Genomic DNA, 15,259 nt, shown 5'->3' on the forward strand with positions numbered 1-15,259 from the left:
AATTTTTAACCTAGCAGTTCCTCTTAATATCATGAAAGCTTTGATCAAATCACCCATCAAACTATTAAATTCCATAGAATACAATCCTAGTTTGCGTAATTCATCCTCGCAATTAACTCTTCAAGTTCAGGTATCAGTCCAACAAAATTACATTGCTGTCTCTCCAAGGCCAATATATCTTTCCCGGTGCTTAGAATTACTCACAGTATTCTGGGTCTTATCAGGTTTTTGTATCGCTGTAGAATAACATTTACCCCCTTGCAATCTCGTTTCTGGATATAAAAGGCTGCCCTCCATTATTCTTTTTGCTTATTTTCCATAGCTTCCCATGGAATTTTAATGATCAGGGATGAGGCACCTCAGTTACATGGTTAGATTGGAGAAGCTGGCCTTCGAGAAGAGAAGACTGAGAGGAGATTTAATAGAGATGTTCAAAATCATGAGGGGTCTAGACAGAATGGATAGTGAGAAGCAGTTCCCGCTGGTGGAAGGATAGAGGATGAGAGGGCACAGATTTAGAGTAATTGGTAAAAGAAGCAAAAGTGATAGGGGACATGACCCCCTTCTGTGAGATGTCCAGCCATGTTCACTATCTGTTTTGTCACCTCTTGTGTTTCTTTGTATCTCTCCTATTTACCAGGAACTGAGCTAAATTTTGTATTTATGTTATTTTTTTCTTCTAGTTATCCCTTGTCTTTTAATTTATTCATTATTTTTTTATTTATCCTTGTCCTTTAGTGGTGTAAACTTGTTTCACATTTGTCCCTTTCAAACATTACATTGAGACCAATCATATTATGATTGCTATTGGAGAAATGTTAATGGACCGTTAGTCTCCTAACCAAATCTGCCTCATTAATGAGCCTAATATGACCTGGCCCCTTATTGGTTCCAGGACATATTGTTGCAGAAAATTATCCTGAACACACTCAAGAAATTCACTACTTTTCTGAGGTGAGCTAGTCTGCTTATGCCAACCTATATGAAAGCTAAAGTAAAACAACTCTACCTTTGCTACATGTTTGTCTAATCTCTGCATTTATATATTCTACCACTCCATAACTGGAGATTATGAGGCTTATACTCAATGCCAACTACAGTCTTAAATCCTCTTCTATTTTTTAATTCTATCCATAAAGTCTCCACTGTCTGTTTACCAATCATTATCATTGAACTAATTACATTCTTAATCAATAAGGCTTCTCAACCCCTCTATCTTTCCTGTAGGAACTTATAACCTAGTATAGTGAAATCCAAACCTTGAGCATCTTTCAGTCATGCCTCAGTAATTGCTGCCATGTTGCACCCCAAGTTGAATTTGCCTGTAAATCATTCAGCTTGTTCCTAACAAGCTCCCTGAAGGCAGACAGCTGCTGCGGAGTAGCCTTGGGGAGCTGCAGACCTGTACAAATTAAATGGGAATAAAATAGTTTATGCAGCACATTCAAACACCTGACATCAGAACTCAAAATACCTCAGTATTCAAATGTCTTTTATCATATTTCATGCCGGACATTTCATCCTGCACTGGATCGAGGCTGTAATGAAAACGTGAAGGCCACCTGGCCGATTGGCCTATCCGCCAACCGTAAAGGTGGACAGGCCACGTAAAATCGTTTCAATTGACTCCGTAATGGGCTTAATTGCCCGCTTAATTGTCAGCGGGTGCACTTCCGATTGCCATGCGCACCCACCGAGCAAAATATCACCTGAGTGCGTGATGACGTTGGTACAAGCACCTGACATCTTCTCGTGTGATTTCACAAACTATCAGGTTGGGCGTGTGCCCATTCAAATAATGTAAAATTCTGGAACCATGCTTTATGTCAAAAAATGATTTTTGAATTCATTGGCTGGAACCCCCAATTGATGTTTTCTTTTAAAAAAAAGGCTAAAGCACATTCCAGTAACTTGGGATCACAGTCAAAGATGGCTGCACATTTGCACCTTCTACATTCCAAAGCAACTGAAATGGAGACAACCTGTCTACAAAACCACACCAGGAACCATTGCTTTGAAAGAGATGAATGGGGGCCATCTCATATTAGCACAGCATTTCATAAGGGAATTGAATAAACATCAGGCAACTCAGCTGGGTAGAGACAAACCATTAGACATAATTACTTGGACAATGGAATCCTGATTGAGAGAGGAATTCCCAGCAATAATCTAATCAAGGTAACTGGAATACACTAGTCAAAACCATATTTGGGTCACTGGGAAGCTGGAGAGAGAAAGCCATGTGACAAGCCAACTCTCTGTGTGTTTTAATCACTGCTTTCTCTGTAGAACAGGACAAGCACCTGAGACCCTGAAGGGACAACACTTGGAGTGGGTTCCTTCTATCTCTCTCTCTCTCAATCCAGCTTGGCAGTTGAGCCCTGTCTGCTGATTTTGACTATCTAGGTGTCACAGAAACAACTCAACCCTGTGTCTTTGTCTCCAGAAAAACAGATAAATCATCTGTCTACAGCTCTAAACCACCTCACACTGAAAGCAGCAGGATCACTGAGTTCAGCCTGAGACTAACCAAGTCACCAGCCTTCATGGGCCATATGACCCTTTAATTTTACTGGACTCTAAATTACTTATTCATGTGTGTCTGTGTGTGTGTGTCTGTGTGTGTGTGTGTCTGTGTGGCCATTCAACGCCTCCTCACCTGATCAACATGCCTTTACCGTGACGGCTAGATGGAGATTGTCCCTGTAGCTTGTTGTTCAGGAGGAGACAGAAGAGACTAACCACCTCCCTGAACACTCAGCCATTGTAAGCTCTGTGCCGCCTTTACTTTGGAAGAAGAGGAGGCTATTCAGTTTCCAGAGCCTGTTCCACCATTCAGTAAGATCCTGGCTGATCTTATTAAGAACAGGAAGCTGCTTCTTGGCATATGACAATGACCCTAAGGGTAATTGGTATTGGCAGATTTGAGTGCCTATTAATCCTTTACCCCTGCTTTGTAAAAGACTACCAAAGACGGCAGGACTACAGGACATCACATGTCACAATTGTCATACTCACAAGCATGTACACCCACCCAGGAGATATAATAACTCCAAGTCACGTTTCCAGTAGAAAAATTAGCCACCAATACAGACGTAATGGGCCACATAGCCAGTTTCTGCTGTGGCTTATTCTGAGCTGTAGCTTTCTGTGGAGTAGAAATGGATTATGATTGCACCCAGTTTCCATCCAAAAAACATGGGAGGGGGAAGGTTAATTTCTCAGGGTTAGGTTCAGTGTTCCAAGGATGCCTTTAAAAACTCTGATGCAAAATTGGCTTCAGACGACTTTTGGGATTGGAATTGCAGCAACACTGCCTCCTCTGTGTTCACATATACAAAAACATAGACCCAAATCTTCCAGCCAGGTTGGTGCTGAGCGCATTGACGCTGACCTGAATATTCCTGCCGCTGAACCCTTTTATGATTTTTCAGCTGCATCTTATGATCCCAGCTGATGCACTGAAGGGTCAGGGCAGGCATCAACGGGCAAGACCACTGGGTACAAGAAGAGACAGATGAAGGGAATACACGTACCATTTTCATGACAGCAATTGCCACTTTCAGGTAAGATTTTAAAGGTCCAAGTCTTTCAGTGAGTAAGTGGGTGGGTGGATAGCATAGGTGGAGCAGATAGGTGGGTGAGGTGAGTAAGGAGCTTAGGCGAGTGAGGTGGGTAGGCAAGTGAGATGGATAGGTGGGTGAGCGGTTGAGCGGGTGGGTAGTTGGGTCCGGGGGGTGGTTGCTGGGTCAAAGGTTAGTCGGGTGGTTGCGGGGAGGGGAGACGGGTCAGGCGTTAGACGGGTGGTCGGGGCAGCAGTCTGGTGATCAGAGGGGTAGTCGGGTGGGTGGGTGGGGATAGTTGGGTCAGGGGTTAGTCGAGTGTCAGAGCAATAGTCTGGTGAGTGGCTTGGAGAGGAACTTCCAGGTGATGGTGTTCCCATTTGTCTGCTGCCCTTGTCCTTCTAGATGGTAGTGATCGTGGGTTGTCCAAGGAGCCTTGGTGGGTTTCTGCAATGCATCTTGTAGATGGTACACACTGCTGGCGCTGTGTATTCAAACAGGCAAGTAGAGAGTATTCCATCACACTTCTCTCTTGTGCCTTGTAAATGGTGGACAGGAGTTGGGGAGTCAGGAGGTGAGTTACTTGCTGCAGGATTCCTAGCCTCTGACCTGCTCTTGTAGTCACAGTATTTATATTTCTGGTCAATGGTAACCCACAAGGTTTTGATGGTGGGATTCAGCAATGGTAGTGGCATTGAAATTAGGTTCTCTGTTGTTGGAGATGGTCATTGCCTGGTACTTGTGTGGCACAAATGTTACTTGCCACTTGTCAACTCAAACCTGGAAATTGTCCAGGTCTTGCTGCATTTGGACATGGACTGGTTCAGTATCTGAGGAGTCACAAATGGTGCTGAACATTGTGCAATCATCAGCGAACATCCCCACTTCTGACCTTATGATGGAAGGAAGGTCATTGATGAAGTAGCTGAAGATGGTGGTGCCTAGGACACCACCCTGAGGAACTCCTGCAGTGACATCCTGGAACTGAGATGATTGACCTCCAGCAATCACAACCATCTTCCTTTGTGGTAGGTATGACTCCAACCAGTGGAGAGTTTTCCCCCTGATTCCCATTGACTCCAGTTTTGCTAGGGCTCCTTGATGCCACACTTGGTCAAATGCTGCCTTGATGTCAAGGGCAGTCACTCTCACCTCACCTCGGGAATTCAGCTCTTTTGTCCATGTTTGAGCCAAGGCTGTAAAGAGGTCAGGAGTTGAGTGGTCCTGGCGGAACCCAAACTGAGTGCCTATGAGCAGGTTATTGCTAAGCAAGTGCTGCTTGACAGCACTGTTGATGACCCCTTCCATCATTTTGCTGGTGATTGAGAGTAGACTGGTGGGGTGGTAATTAGCCTGGTTGGATTTGTCCTGCTTTTTGTGATTTCTATATTGACGGGTAGATGTCAGTGTTGTAGCTGTACTGGAACAGCTTGGTTAGGGGCGCGGCACGTTCTGAAGCACAAGTCTTCAGTATTATTGTTGTCAGGGCCCATAGCCTTTGCAGTATACAGTGCCTTCAGCCATTTCTTGATATCATGTGGAGTGATCCCCCAAAGTGGAGGTCGGACTGGGTTAGTTGGGTCAGGGGTTAGTCGGCTGGGTGGAGCGGTATTTGAGTTACACTGAGTTAAACCAGGTATTAAACTGTCTAACATTTCCTGGGTAAGTATGTAGATAAGTCCCACATATCTGGGACAAGTCTACACCCTGAGCTCAGGATTGGAGACATTCACAGAGGGTGTTGGTTAGCGCAAATCAGCCCATCGGAAGTTTAAACTTCCCGGGCAGTTTCCGGGTATACCTGTGTGTCAGGACTTCCCGCGGGGTCCTGATGCACACCTCCAAACTGATGCCCCATCTCTGACGATCCAGAGACTGGAAGATTTGGGCTTTAGTTGTTGATCGCTATACAGTAAAGACGTTTAAAAGGTGTGTTTATGTCAAAGTGAGCATGAATGCTGGAGGAGAGCAGGATCTGATTTATCGTGCCTGTCACCTCGCCTGTAGGATAACCACTTGGACAAAACCCCGAGGAACTGTCAGCACCTGCAGACACCCCAGCACGAATGAATAGTTTAAGTGGGGGAAGAAATTGGTAGAGTCAAGATGACTTTAAAAGACAATATACATATTACATATTGGAAAAAGACAACTACTAGTACCTTACTTATTTAAACTGAGCAGGGCTTCAAGAACTGGACAAAGATCTGCACAGAACCTCTCCAACATCTCAACATATGGAATAAATTCAGCAGTTAAGGAGTACTTTGATATATTCTAATAGCATCTGTTACAAAACGCCTAAAAAGTCAAATTGATCATTCCTCAATAAGTAATTGATTGTGGATGACTAAATATGTATGTGAGATAGATTGATGGATAAATAAATAAGCATTTGATAAATGCTTTAGTTCAACATATTTGTAAACTGGATCTATAATTCCCCTTCTAGTGTACATTGTCACATCTTAAACATGGTACTTGTTGGAAATCTAAGACCACCATGTTTAAAGGTCAGAGGTTGTTCCTTGTTTGATTTCTTGGGCCTTGGAGAATAGGCTGTTGTGTTTTGTACCTTGGACATTTGCAGAGATATGTCTGAACAGGCGTTTTTATTCAAGTGCTTTTTAACATGTCTGCTCTCTCATGCTTCCAGCTGCTTCAGTTTAGTTTCTGTTTCTCTAACCACACCCAGGCTTGACCAACAGCAAGACAGAATAAAAAACAATCAACAGACATGCACAATCGATCACCGTACAAATGAAAAATTGAACATGACATGGCTAAATTTTGAAATTATAATTATTCCCCTAGAGCAACTCTGGCCTGCAAGGAGTTCTCCCCGATTTCCAAACAGTGAATAAAATTAAGTCAACTGGACAGAAGGTATCAGCCGTTCCAGGCCATGTCAGTAGCAGAGCCTCACAAATGTTAGCAAACCACTCAGCAGGGACAAGTACTCAAAGGTTGTAGGTAGCATAGCCTCGAGGGCAGTTTAAACAGAGAAGATTACAGTCACTTAGATCAGCAGCTCTTAATCCCAGCAGAAATTTACTGCAGTTCAAGGAACCTTATTAAAATTTGTTGGTTGTGTCATTGGTGGGAATCGACTGTAATCTCGGTGATCAGAATTAATTGGAGTGGTTAAATAGTAAATCTTATACGCAAACGTTGTGGTTTATATGGATGTTAGCCAATTTCAGTAATCCAAATTGACCAGTTTATGCAAAAGATTTGAAGTACAATATCCTAAAAGCTTTTGAAAACTGGTTTAACATTTTTGCAAACCACGAGGTTCTCCTTTAATTGAGGGATTATAGCACAAATTTGGCTTATTTCAAATCATTTTCCATTTACTCATTGCAGGGAGAATATTGAAATGCGACTTCCCATTCCAACATGAGTGTTCCCCACTAACTCTTGGGTGCCTGACGTTACACAAGATGCACCATTTGGCAAGAGTTCCTCCAACTTGTACACATGAGCAGCTACTTGATTGAAAAAAATAAAATCACTTGTTTCCAACTATGATGCAGCTCAGTTTTCCTCAAAGTAAAGGTCACTTTCCTCACGACGGGGATCTGGAAGCGTGCAGCACCATTTTTTATTATTGACACTTTGTCCCAGGGTTTAAAGCAGCCACCTTAACAACAACGGGCAGAATTATGGGTTCGGCAGGCGGGCACGGCCAGAAAACGGGTCGTCGCCCACGATCCTCACCATCTCCCCCCCCAACCCCAACCGCGATTTCACACTGACGGGACAATCAAAGCCCGCCCAGCGTGAAACGCGGCTCCACGCTGGTCAGGAAGGTCCAATGGCGACCCGGCGGCCGGTTTAAAAACGGCCCAGGCAGCCTCAGAAAGGAAGAACATCTGTTCTGCGTTAGCAAGCTCAAATGATGGAGTCGATTGCGGCTGGAGACGCCAGACAGAAGGCAGGTCGGGTGGGCACTTGGCCCCCTGCTTTTCTGATGAGTACCTCGCGGTCCTCCTGGAGGCGGTGGCTGCTAGGAGTGACAACCTTGTCCCCAAAGATGGGAGGAGGGCACCGCACCTCACAAAGAGGGAATGGGAGGAGGTTGCAGCCCTGGTGAGCAGCCATGACATGGTGCGGCGCACATGGGTGCAGGGCCGGAAGAGGGTCAATGACCTGCTGTGCTCAGGAAGGGTGAGTACCATGTTGGCACAGGTCAGTGTGCAGAAGTATTAAGGACTGGCCATCCTCTTGTCAACCTCAGTGGTGCTAGAGGTTTGAGTGCCAACTGTCAATGATGCCCTGGCTGCTTGGACTAAGTGCCTTGCGGCTCGAGGGCCACAACTCGGATGTGCCCTGTGAGGTGTTCCTCAACCTCAGTTGGCCAGGCTGCAATGGCGCTGCAAGTAGAGAGTAGACTGATCACTGTTCCTCTGTCCTTTCAGGAGAAGATGAGCCATAACCAATCAGAAAGGGCACTTACAGGTGGAGGCCCGACCAACTTGCTGCTGCTGACCAGGTTCGAGCAGGACGCCCTTGAGCTGGAGAGTCAGCATGCTCCAAATACAACCGGGCATGGAGAGGCGGGGGAGTCAGACAAAGTAAGAGCGCAGTGCACAGAGGTGAGAGTTCGTATTGTGTGACCATTCCGGTGTAGTCTCTTCATTGGTGGGAGCCTCAAACCTATTGATCATTGAAAGATAATGGCACCAAGATGCAGATCTCCACTGTCTCACCAGGGTGCCTAGCATGCACACTGACAGTGTGATGACTTTAACTAATGAGATGTCCTTGTTCTCCCTTAGATTCACCAGCATGTACTTGCTCTGAGATGGAGCTGCCAAGTACCAATAAGCAACCAGCAGCAAACTATCTCCAAAACTGCTGACCCTTTTCATCCCACCCTTGTCTGAGCTTTTGCAAAATGTTGGCTGCCCGCCTGCCTGTTTTGCCCGTGTGACGAGCGCAAAATCTCATGGGCAACGTAAAAATCTACCTTAATTTCATTTTCAATGGCCTTAATTGGCCTCGTAATTGATGGCGGGTGGGGCTCTGACACCCGCGTGAGCCTGCCGACCGAAATATCAAGCGAGTGGGTGATGACGTCGAGACACTGACCCTACGTCATCACACGCTATTTAAAACTCAAGCGAGTCGGGTGTGCGACCGCCCGGTCAGCGAAAAATTCTGCCCAACATTTGTGTTCCTGAGATGTTTTTTGCAGCGTATATTGTAATGCGATTGCACAGCTTAATTGCAAATACAATGGGAAAAATTCACCCATAACTTTCTAATGAGGCAATTATGTTCTTTTGTTGTTCAAGCATAAAAGAGTTATCAAAATATTCCCCTTAATTTCAGTGTTTCCTTCCTAGATCATAGTTAAGTATTAATGAGGCAGATTTGTTGAAAGTAAAATTAGCCATTTTCTATGGAAATGTTTAATTTTCCGCATTGGAGGTCAATTTCAGGAGGTCCTGCAGGCTCATTTTCATGCCTCACCATTTGGCTCTATGTGCCCTATACATGCTGTGCCTGTTCAGGCCAAACTGCGGTCAGTTTTGGTGTCCGTCAATGTAGCCTAGGGGTACCTCAGATACAAGCCGACCCTCCTCAATAAGGCCGGGTGCCAGAAGACAGGTTAGTAAGATGGGAGGGCCAGTGGTGGCCTGGGGTTTTGTGGCTGCTTTTGAGTAACAAAGGTTTCTGGCTTAAAATACAACTTGTGCCTTATGTAGGGGACACAGGCATAAGGCCCCACAGAATCATTGTTGGGAGATCCATAATACAGGAATCTAGCCAATATAAGTAGAGTGAGAGAAAAGATCTATGAACACTCAACTACATCATTTACATAATGCTGAGTTTGTTCTTACTGGAGGGACAAGCCCAGCTTCTTTCTGCGCCCCTCCCCCACACAACCTAAAAAAACCCAGAAATGTGAACAAAAAACTTCTTTGCCTGACCTTTGCGCATGGGTAATGGATATTACCCAGGGGCCAAGAATAGGAAAATTTGTCCCTGGCTTTGAGTCATCCCACTACTATAACTCCACACTAGTTCTGCAACCAGTTGCAAAATGCTTACTATGGGCTACAAGGGTTCACAGAACAACCTTCCTTAAGGTGATCCTCTGTTGTGAACTGTTGGATTCTTTTGATAGAAGGATCCAAAGATTTGTTCTTTGTTAAGCTAATTCGAGAAATTATTCAGGGACTACATGGCCTAGCACGCAGGGGGAGCTATAAATATTATCAGCTATTTATGTTTTTCTTAAGTGGTCTGGAATTCCTGCTCCAACCAGAATCCTATAAGGCCATAAATACTCTTGACAAACTAACTACATATCTATCAGTCTCCAAGAGTGAGTTGCTACATCCATCATGGCAGCTAGAGCCAATTGGACAAACAGGCAAAGCAAACCAATGGCCTGACAAGTAAGATGATCCCAGCTGGGCCAGTAACAGGAAGCTTATTGGAGCCCTGTACTGGTAGCCTGAGAAGGTCTTGTGGCGTAGTGGGTAGCATCCCTGCCTCTGGGCCAGAAGCTCCAGATTTGAGTTCCACCTAAGAACTTGATGGCCAAGGCAAAAGTGTTCATAATGTAGCCAAATAGGTTGTGTATCAATCTGCAAACCTTTCCAACACATGCCAATGGCTGGTGGTAAGAGCAGGAGAGATTCCTAGTCAGTCATCTGATGGAAAGAACACTGGAGCCTTTCTCATCACTATCCATAGCTCCAGATGCTAAAACATGGATGTAAAAGTGCATGTTGCCACAGCAACTCAGACTCCCTGAATGAATTGCAACAAACCTCCACCACTGGTAGCCTGACAGCTTTAGTTTTTTAAACTCCAGAAGTACAAACCTTGCCTGTTGCCTGTGAGACGTGGCCCAACAGGGAGGCAATGTGCACTCAGTAGTGGGCGAATGGAGACTGCATATGTGGATTTCTGAGCGACTTGGCTTGAAACAGCCCAATCATAAAAATATAAAGAAAGAAGAATCAAACAGAAAACATTATAATTTATAATTCTCGGGCCTGACTGCTTTATGTACTCAACTATTTGCAACTATTCCTTCTCACACTAAAGGAAGTGGTAACTCCATGATGCAGAACAGTGTACTTTGTACAGGTTTATTGGTCTAACTTGTACTTGGGTACTTGAGGCCTAAATGAAGAATGTCCATTTATTGCCAAATAGAAAAACCTGACTTTAAGGCGGACAGTTCTCCCAATGCTCTGTGATAAATAGAACCCACGATGTCTTTGAGTAGCATCTGTGAAACAATTAACCCCAAAGCCCAGGATAATGGAGCTTAGTTTAACTGGCCTATAAGGAATAGACAGATGGAAAAGAAATGCATCAATCCTGCTTAATGGAGCTCAGAGGACACCTGAATTAGATGGAGCAGAACAAAAAACAAAGCAGCTTCCTGTCTTACTCAGTACTTACTAATCACGATGAGGGTATAGTTGAGGTTAATGCTGCCAAAACCATTAGTAGCCTTGCAGATGTATGTCCCAGCATCTTCAGCTTCCACTTCTTTGATTTTCAGACCCTGGCGCAGGACTCGGAATCGGGTCCAGCCACTGTGAATGGTGCGGCCATCTTTTGTCCACATGGTCAATGGTGGGGGGTCACCCTCTACTGGGCATGGCAACTTGATCGTTCGACCTAACCTCACTGTCTGTCGGTTGATCACTCTTGCAGAAATCTGTGGCGGACCTAAGGATCAAGGGAAAGAGCAGTTGGTTGAGTGGCCAAAGGGAGATTAACATGTTTTGAGTTGCCTTTTGCAATTTAACACACTCTCTTAAGGACACTAGTACATCTCCTGTGGCATTAAAAATGGTAAGCGAGGTGATACACTGTTTTATCATAACAGTACCATTAGAAAATGTAACACCCAAAATATTGTCTGCTGCTGCTGAGGTCCAGGTATGTTTAAGCTAATTCATTCATTTAGGGGTCACATAATTATATAATCAGGTTCCTCTTGAGTTTAGAGAATAGTTGCTCATAGTGAGGGTAAGTGCTCATGAACATTTAACTGCACATCGGAAGAAGTCCGATTGCCCTTCTTTTAATGCTTTTGACACTTGGGAGGATAGCACATGAAGGGAGATAGCCACATTTGAAAATGCACAAATGGCATAAATCTACATCAATGTAAAGGGTTTCTATTAGGGCCAAGAAGATTGAGCAATGATTTTATAGATGTGTTTAAAATTATAAACTGACGGGGCAGAGTAGAGAAAAATGAACTGAACCTGGCGGTTGAGTGATCTAGAATGAGGGGACATAGATTAAATGTAAGAGATTTAAGGCAGACAACAGGAAAAACACTTTTACAAAGAGGGTTGTAAGGCTGTGGTATGTACAAAGTTAGTGATTGAAGCAAAGGCCATGGCCAGAATTTTAGGGGTGTGCATCCAACCTGAACGGGCGTAAAATTGTGTGACATGACGTCAGGCGAGCATCCTGACATGATCGCGCACTCGCACGGTATTACGCTCAGTGGGCGCGCATGGCAGTCAGAAGTGCGCCCGCCAACAATTAAGCAGGCAATGAAGCCCATTAATGTCGCAATTGTCTGTGATTTTTCATGGCCCGTCCAACCTTACAGCTGGCTGACGGGTGAATCGGCCAGGTGGCCTTTACATTTTTGATGAAACCTCATCGAAGGACAGGATGATGTCTCCGTTAGGAAATGAAAAAATATCTGGGGACAGCATTTTTGTGAGGTACGATTTCAGGTGCTTGATTGTGCTGCATGGACATATTTTTGCAGCTCTTTTGTGCTTTCTTTTATTATTTGCAGGACTGCAGCTCCCTAAGGCAGCTGTCTGCCTTCAGGGAGCTCCCTCGAAGTGCTCACCCATGCCCGTGGTGACATCGTCGCCCGCTCGCTTCCCGCCGTAACCCCGGCAGCGCTGAGCCGTTAATTGGCCAGCCAGCGTGAAATCGCTGTAAGTGGCCAATCACGGTCAGGGGCACGTTTCCCGACAGCTCCCAGGCCTGCCGATTGCATGTACCCAACAAGGGAAAAGTTCAGGACCACGTTTACATTTAAAAATAGGTTGGAAAGGTAGTTTAAGAGAAAGGGAATACCGGGATATTGGAAGAGCTAGGCACATGAGATTGGGCCTTCTGTTTGTGTGAAGGATACACATCAAAAGAGACCGACCTGTTTCCGTGTAGTGCGATGGGCAATAAAGGCAGCCATGCCATTGTCATGCACATCCCAAGAGCAAATTACAAACCAACTCTACAATTTGCTGCCCACATAACCAAGCAGAGGCTAATTGCAGTGGTTCATAATATAGCTAACTCGGCACAGTTTGGAGTTCAAACTTGAGACCTTCCTTGTCTGGGTAACTCAGCAGTTTACCATACTGTGATTCAGCCACTGATCAGGTGTCATATCAAAAACAAACTTTTCAAAAACATTCATCATTACCAGGTTGGGGGTCAGGGTAATTATGCAATCTGGTCTTTCCTATCAGAGTGACAGCACTCACCATGGGCATAACTCAAGAAGTTGCTGACACGCAGACAATGATATCCCAAGGTACTCTGCCCATGAGCACCAAATCATGTAATCGCCACTTTTGACACTAACTTTGCACTTTATTCTTTGATCTTGTAAGTTCACTTACAATGCATAGTAACATAGAATGGATTTAATAGTGCAGCATTTCAGGTAAGTGGAATCTAAACCTAGAAATGACTATTGGAAACATTAAGAAATGAACACCTAGGGCAGAATTTTATGGCCCCGTTTTGGCGGGGATGGGGCTGTAAAATGCGGCGGGCCATTATAATTCCCACTGACGACAGCTGGAACGTCAAATCCCGTTGCCGTAAAATTCCGCCCACAATGTTTTCTCACAACAAACTCTACCTGCTATCTTAACATAGGCATTAACCCATTTAACATAAAAATGCTTAACGCTTGTGGTACAATGGTGAATAGAGAATACCATACAAACTACTAAAACCTACAGTTCCCCAATAACATCATCTAATTGGAACTTGAGTTTAAGATCCTTGCCTCCATTACGAAGCCCTTTTCGGATGAGGACAACTTAAAAAAGTTTAAAGAAGTTCTTCCTGGCATTTATCTTAAATTGCCTGTTCATCAGTTTTTAAGTGTGTCACCTTGTTCTAATGTTAAGATATTCCATGAAGAAGCAATCCTGATTTACCTCATTTACGCCAAAGCTGGACACTGGGGATTAGCCTCATGGCTTTTCCCAACACTTCCTTCATACTTTGAATATATTTTTCCCTTATGTTTTGGTGACTAACACTAAACACTGTACTCAAGCTGTAATTTTGATCAGTGGATTGTATAATTTTATATTCAAACCTATACTCAACCACAGGTCTATTCCATTCAATTTACAAACCTTTGTACCATGGTGATTTGACATATTAATTATCAAATCCAGTATCACGTCCAGATTTCTTTCTACTTTGCCTTTAGCTATTTCTACATCCGTGATTATATATCTGTGGCATCCAGTTTTTCTACCTGAATGTAGTACTTGATTAGCTATTTATTTGTATTTAGTTTCATCTGACAATTATTCATCCATTTACAGATTTTATCAAATTCCACTAATGCAAATTATGGCCCCAGCACTAAACTCTGTCATGTATGTTACATGAGGAAAATATTGCCCAGATTTTGCAGTCAATGGTGAAGCGATCTCTGTGCATGAATTTCCCCTTTCTCAAATTACATCAATTCATTATCTGCTATAGGGGATCTCTAGTGTCCAGTAACAGTGATGTCACCAAACAGGCTAAACATCGGGTTCACTAATGTCCTTTAGGGAAGAAAATCTGCCGCCTTACCTGGTCTGGCCTACATGTGACTCCAGACCCACAAGAATGTGGTTAATCTTAAATGCTCTCTGAATTAGGGGGCAATTAGAGATGAGTAATAAATGCTGACCTGGCCAATGATGCCCACATCCCATGAACGAATAAAAATAAAACAACCAATCGCACTGAAGAATTCTCTCAGGCAGCAAATCAGTAAAAACTAAGGATTATCCTTATCTTTTTAATTACTTAAAAAATATTATTTTATGAGTGAATTTTTTTATCACAATGAAGAAATTCCATAAACATAAAATTTCTTTTTCAGGGCCAGAGAGGTTATTCAGCATAATTAGGCATTTGGTATGCTATTAAAAGGGGGCTGATTAGCTCAGCTGACTAAATGGCTAGCACATGACTCAGGTTAAGACCACCAGCATGGGTTCAATTCCTGTTCCTGCTGTGGGACCTGTCCTGAGATTGGAGGGCAATGGCAAACTGCCACTGACAAAAACAGCCAAGGAAACAGCTCAGGGTGAAGCATCAGCACACAATAAGTCAAGGACCTGTCTTTGGGCAGAGCACAGATGAATTCATGAATGCTATTAAGATAGGCATAACTTTTACAAAGGTTTTTACAACGAGGCTAATGGCACGAAAGTGCAAGGTCATGTCAATTCAAGCAGTTTCAAAAGATTTCCGTCTGCAGGAACCTCAACAGTGCACTCCATCGAGGACCGGAGAACCACTGATGGTAATTTCTGGATTTCTGTATTTAACTCTATGTGGATGCCTGAAATAACTGTCAGTTTCACAGTTGTAACACACTGACAGTTTTGCATTATAACAGTAAAATTTGGGTCTGTGTGTCACTAGAAATACTG

General features: G+C 43.9%; 1 protein-coding gene across 2 annotated transcripts in view; it reads right to left on the reverse strand.

Annotated features, from left to right (window-relative positions):
• fgfrl1a (fibroblast growth factor receptor like 1a) overlaps positions 1-15,259 on the reverse strand; it is a 350,262-nt gene that overhangs the window by 196,320 nt on the left and 138,683 nt on the right. For both annotated transcript variants that reach the window (XM_041197387.1, XM_041197377.1), the window contains exon 3: positions 10,998-11,270. In XM_041197387.1, coding sequence (XP_041053321.1) covers positions 10,998-11,270 — 273 coding nt within the window. The remainder of the gene's footprint in view (positions 1-10,997; positions 11,271-15,259) is intronic.

The sequence above is a fragment of the Carcharodon carcharias genome, chromosome 1, assembly GCF_017639515.1.
Source record: "Carcharodon carcharias isolate sCarCar2 chromosome 1, sCarCar2.pri, whole genome shotgun sequence".
NCBI lineage: Eukaryota > Metazoa > Chordata > Chondrichthyes > Lamniformes > Lamnidae > Carcharodon > Carcharodon carcharias.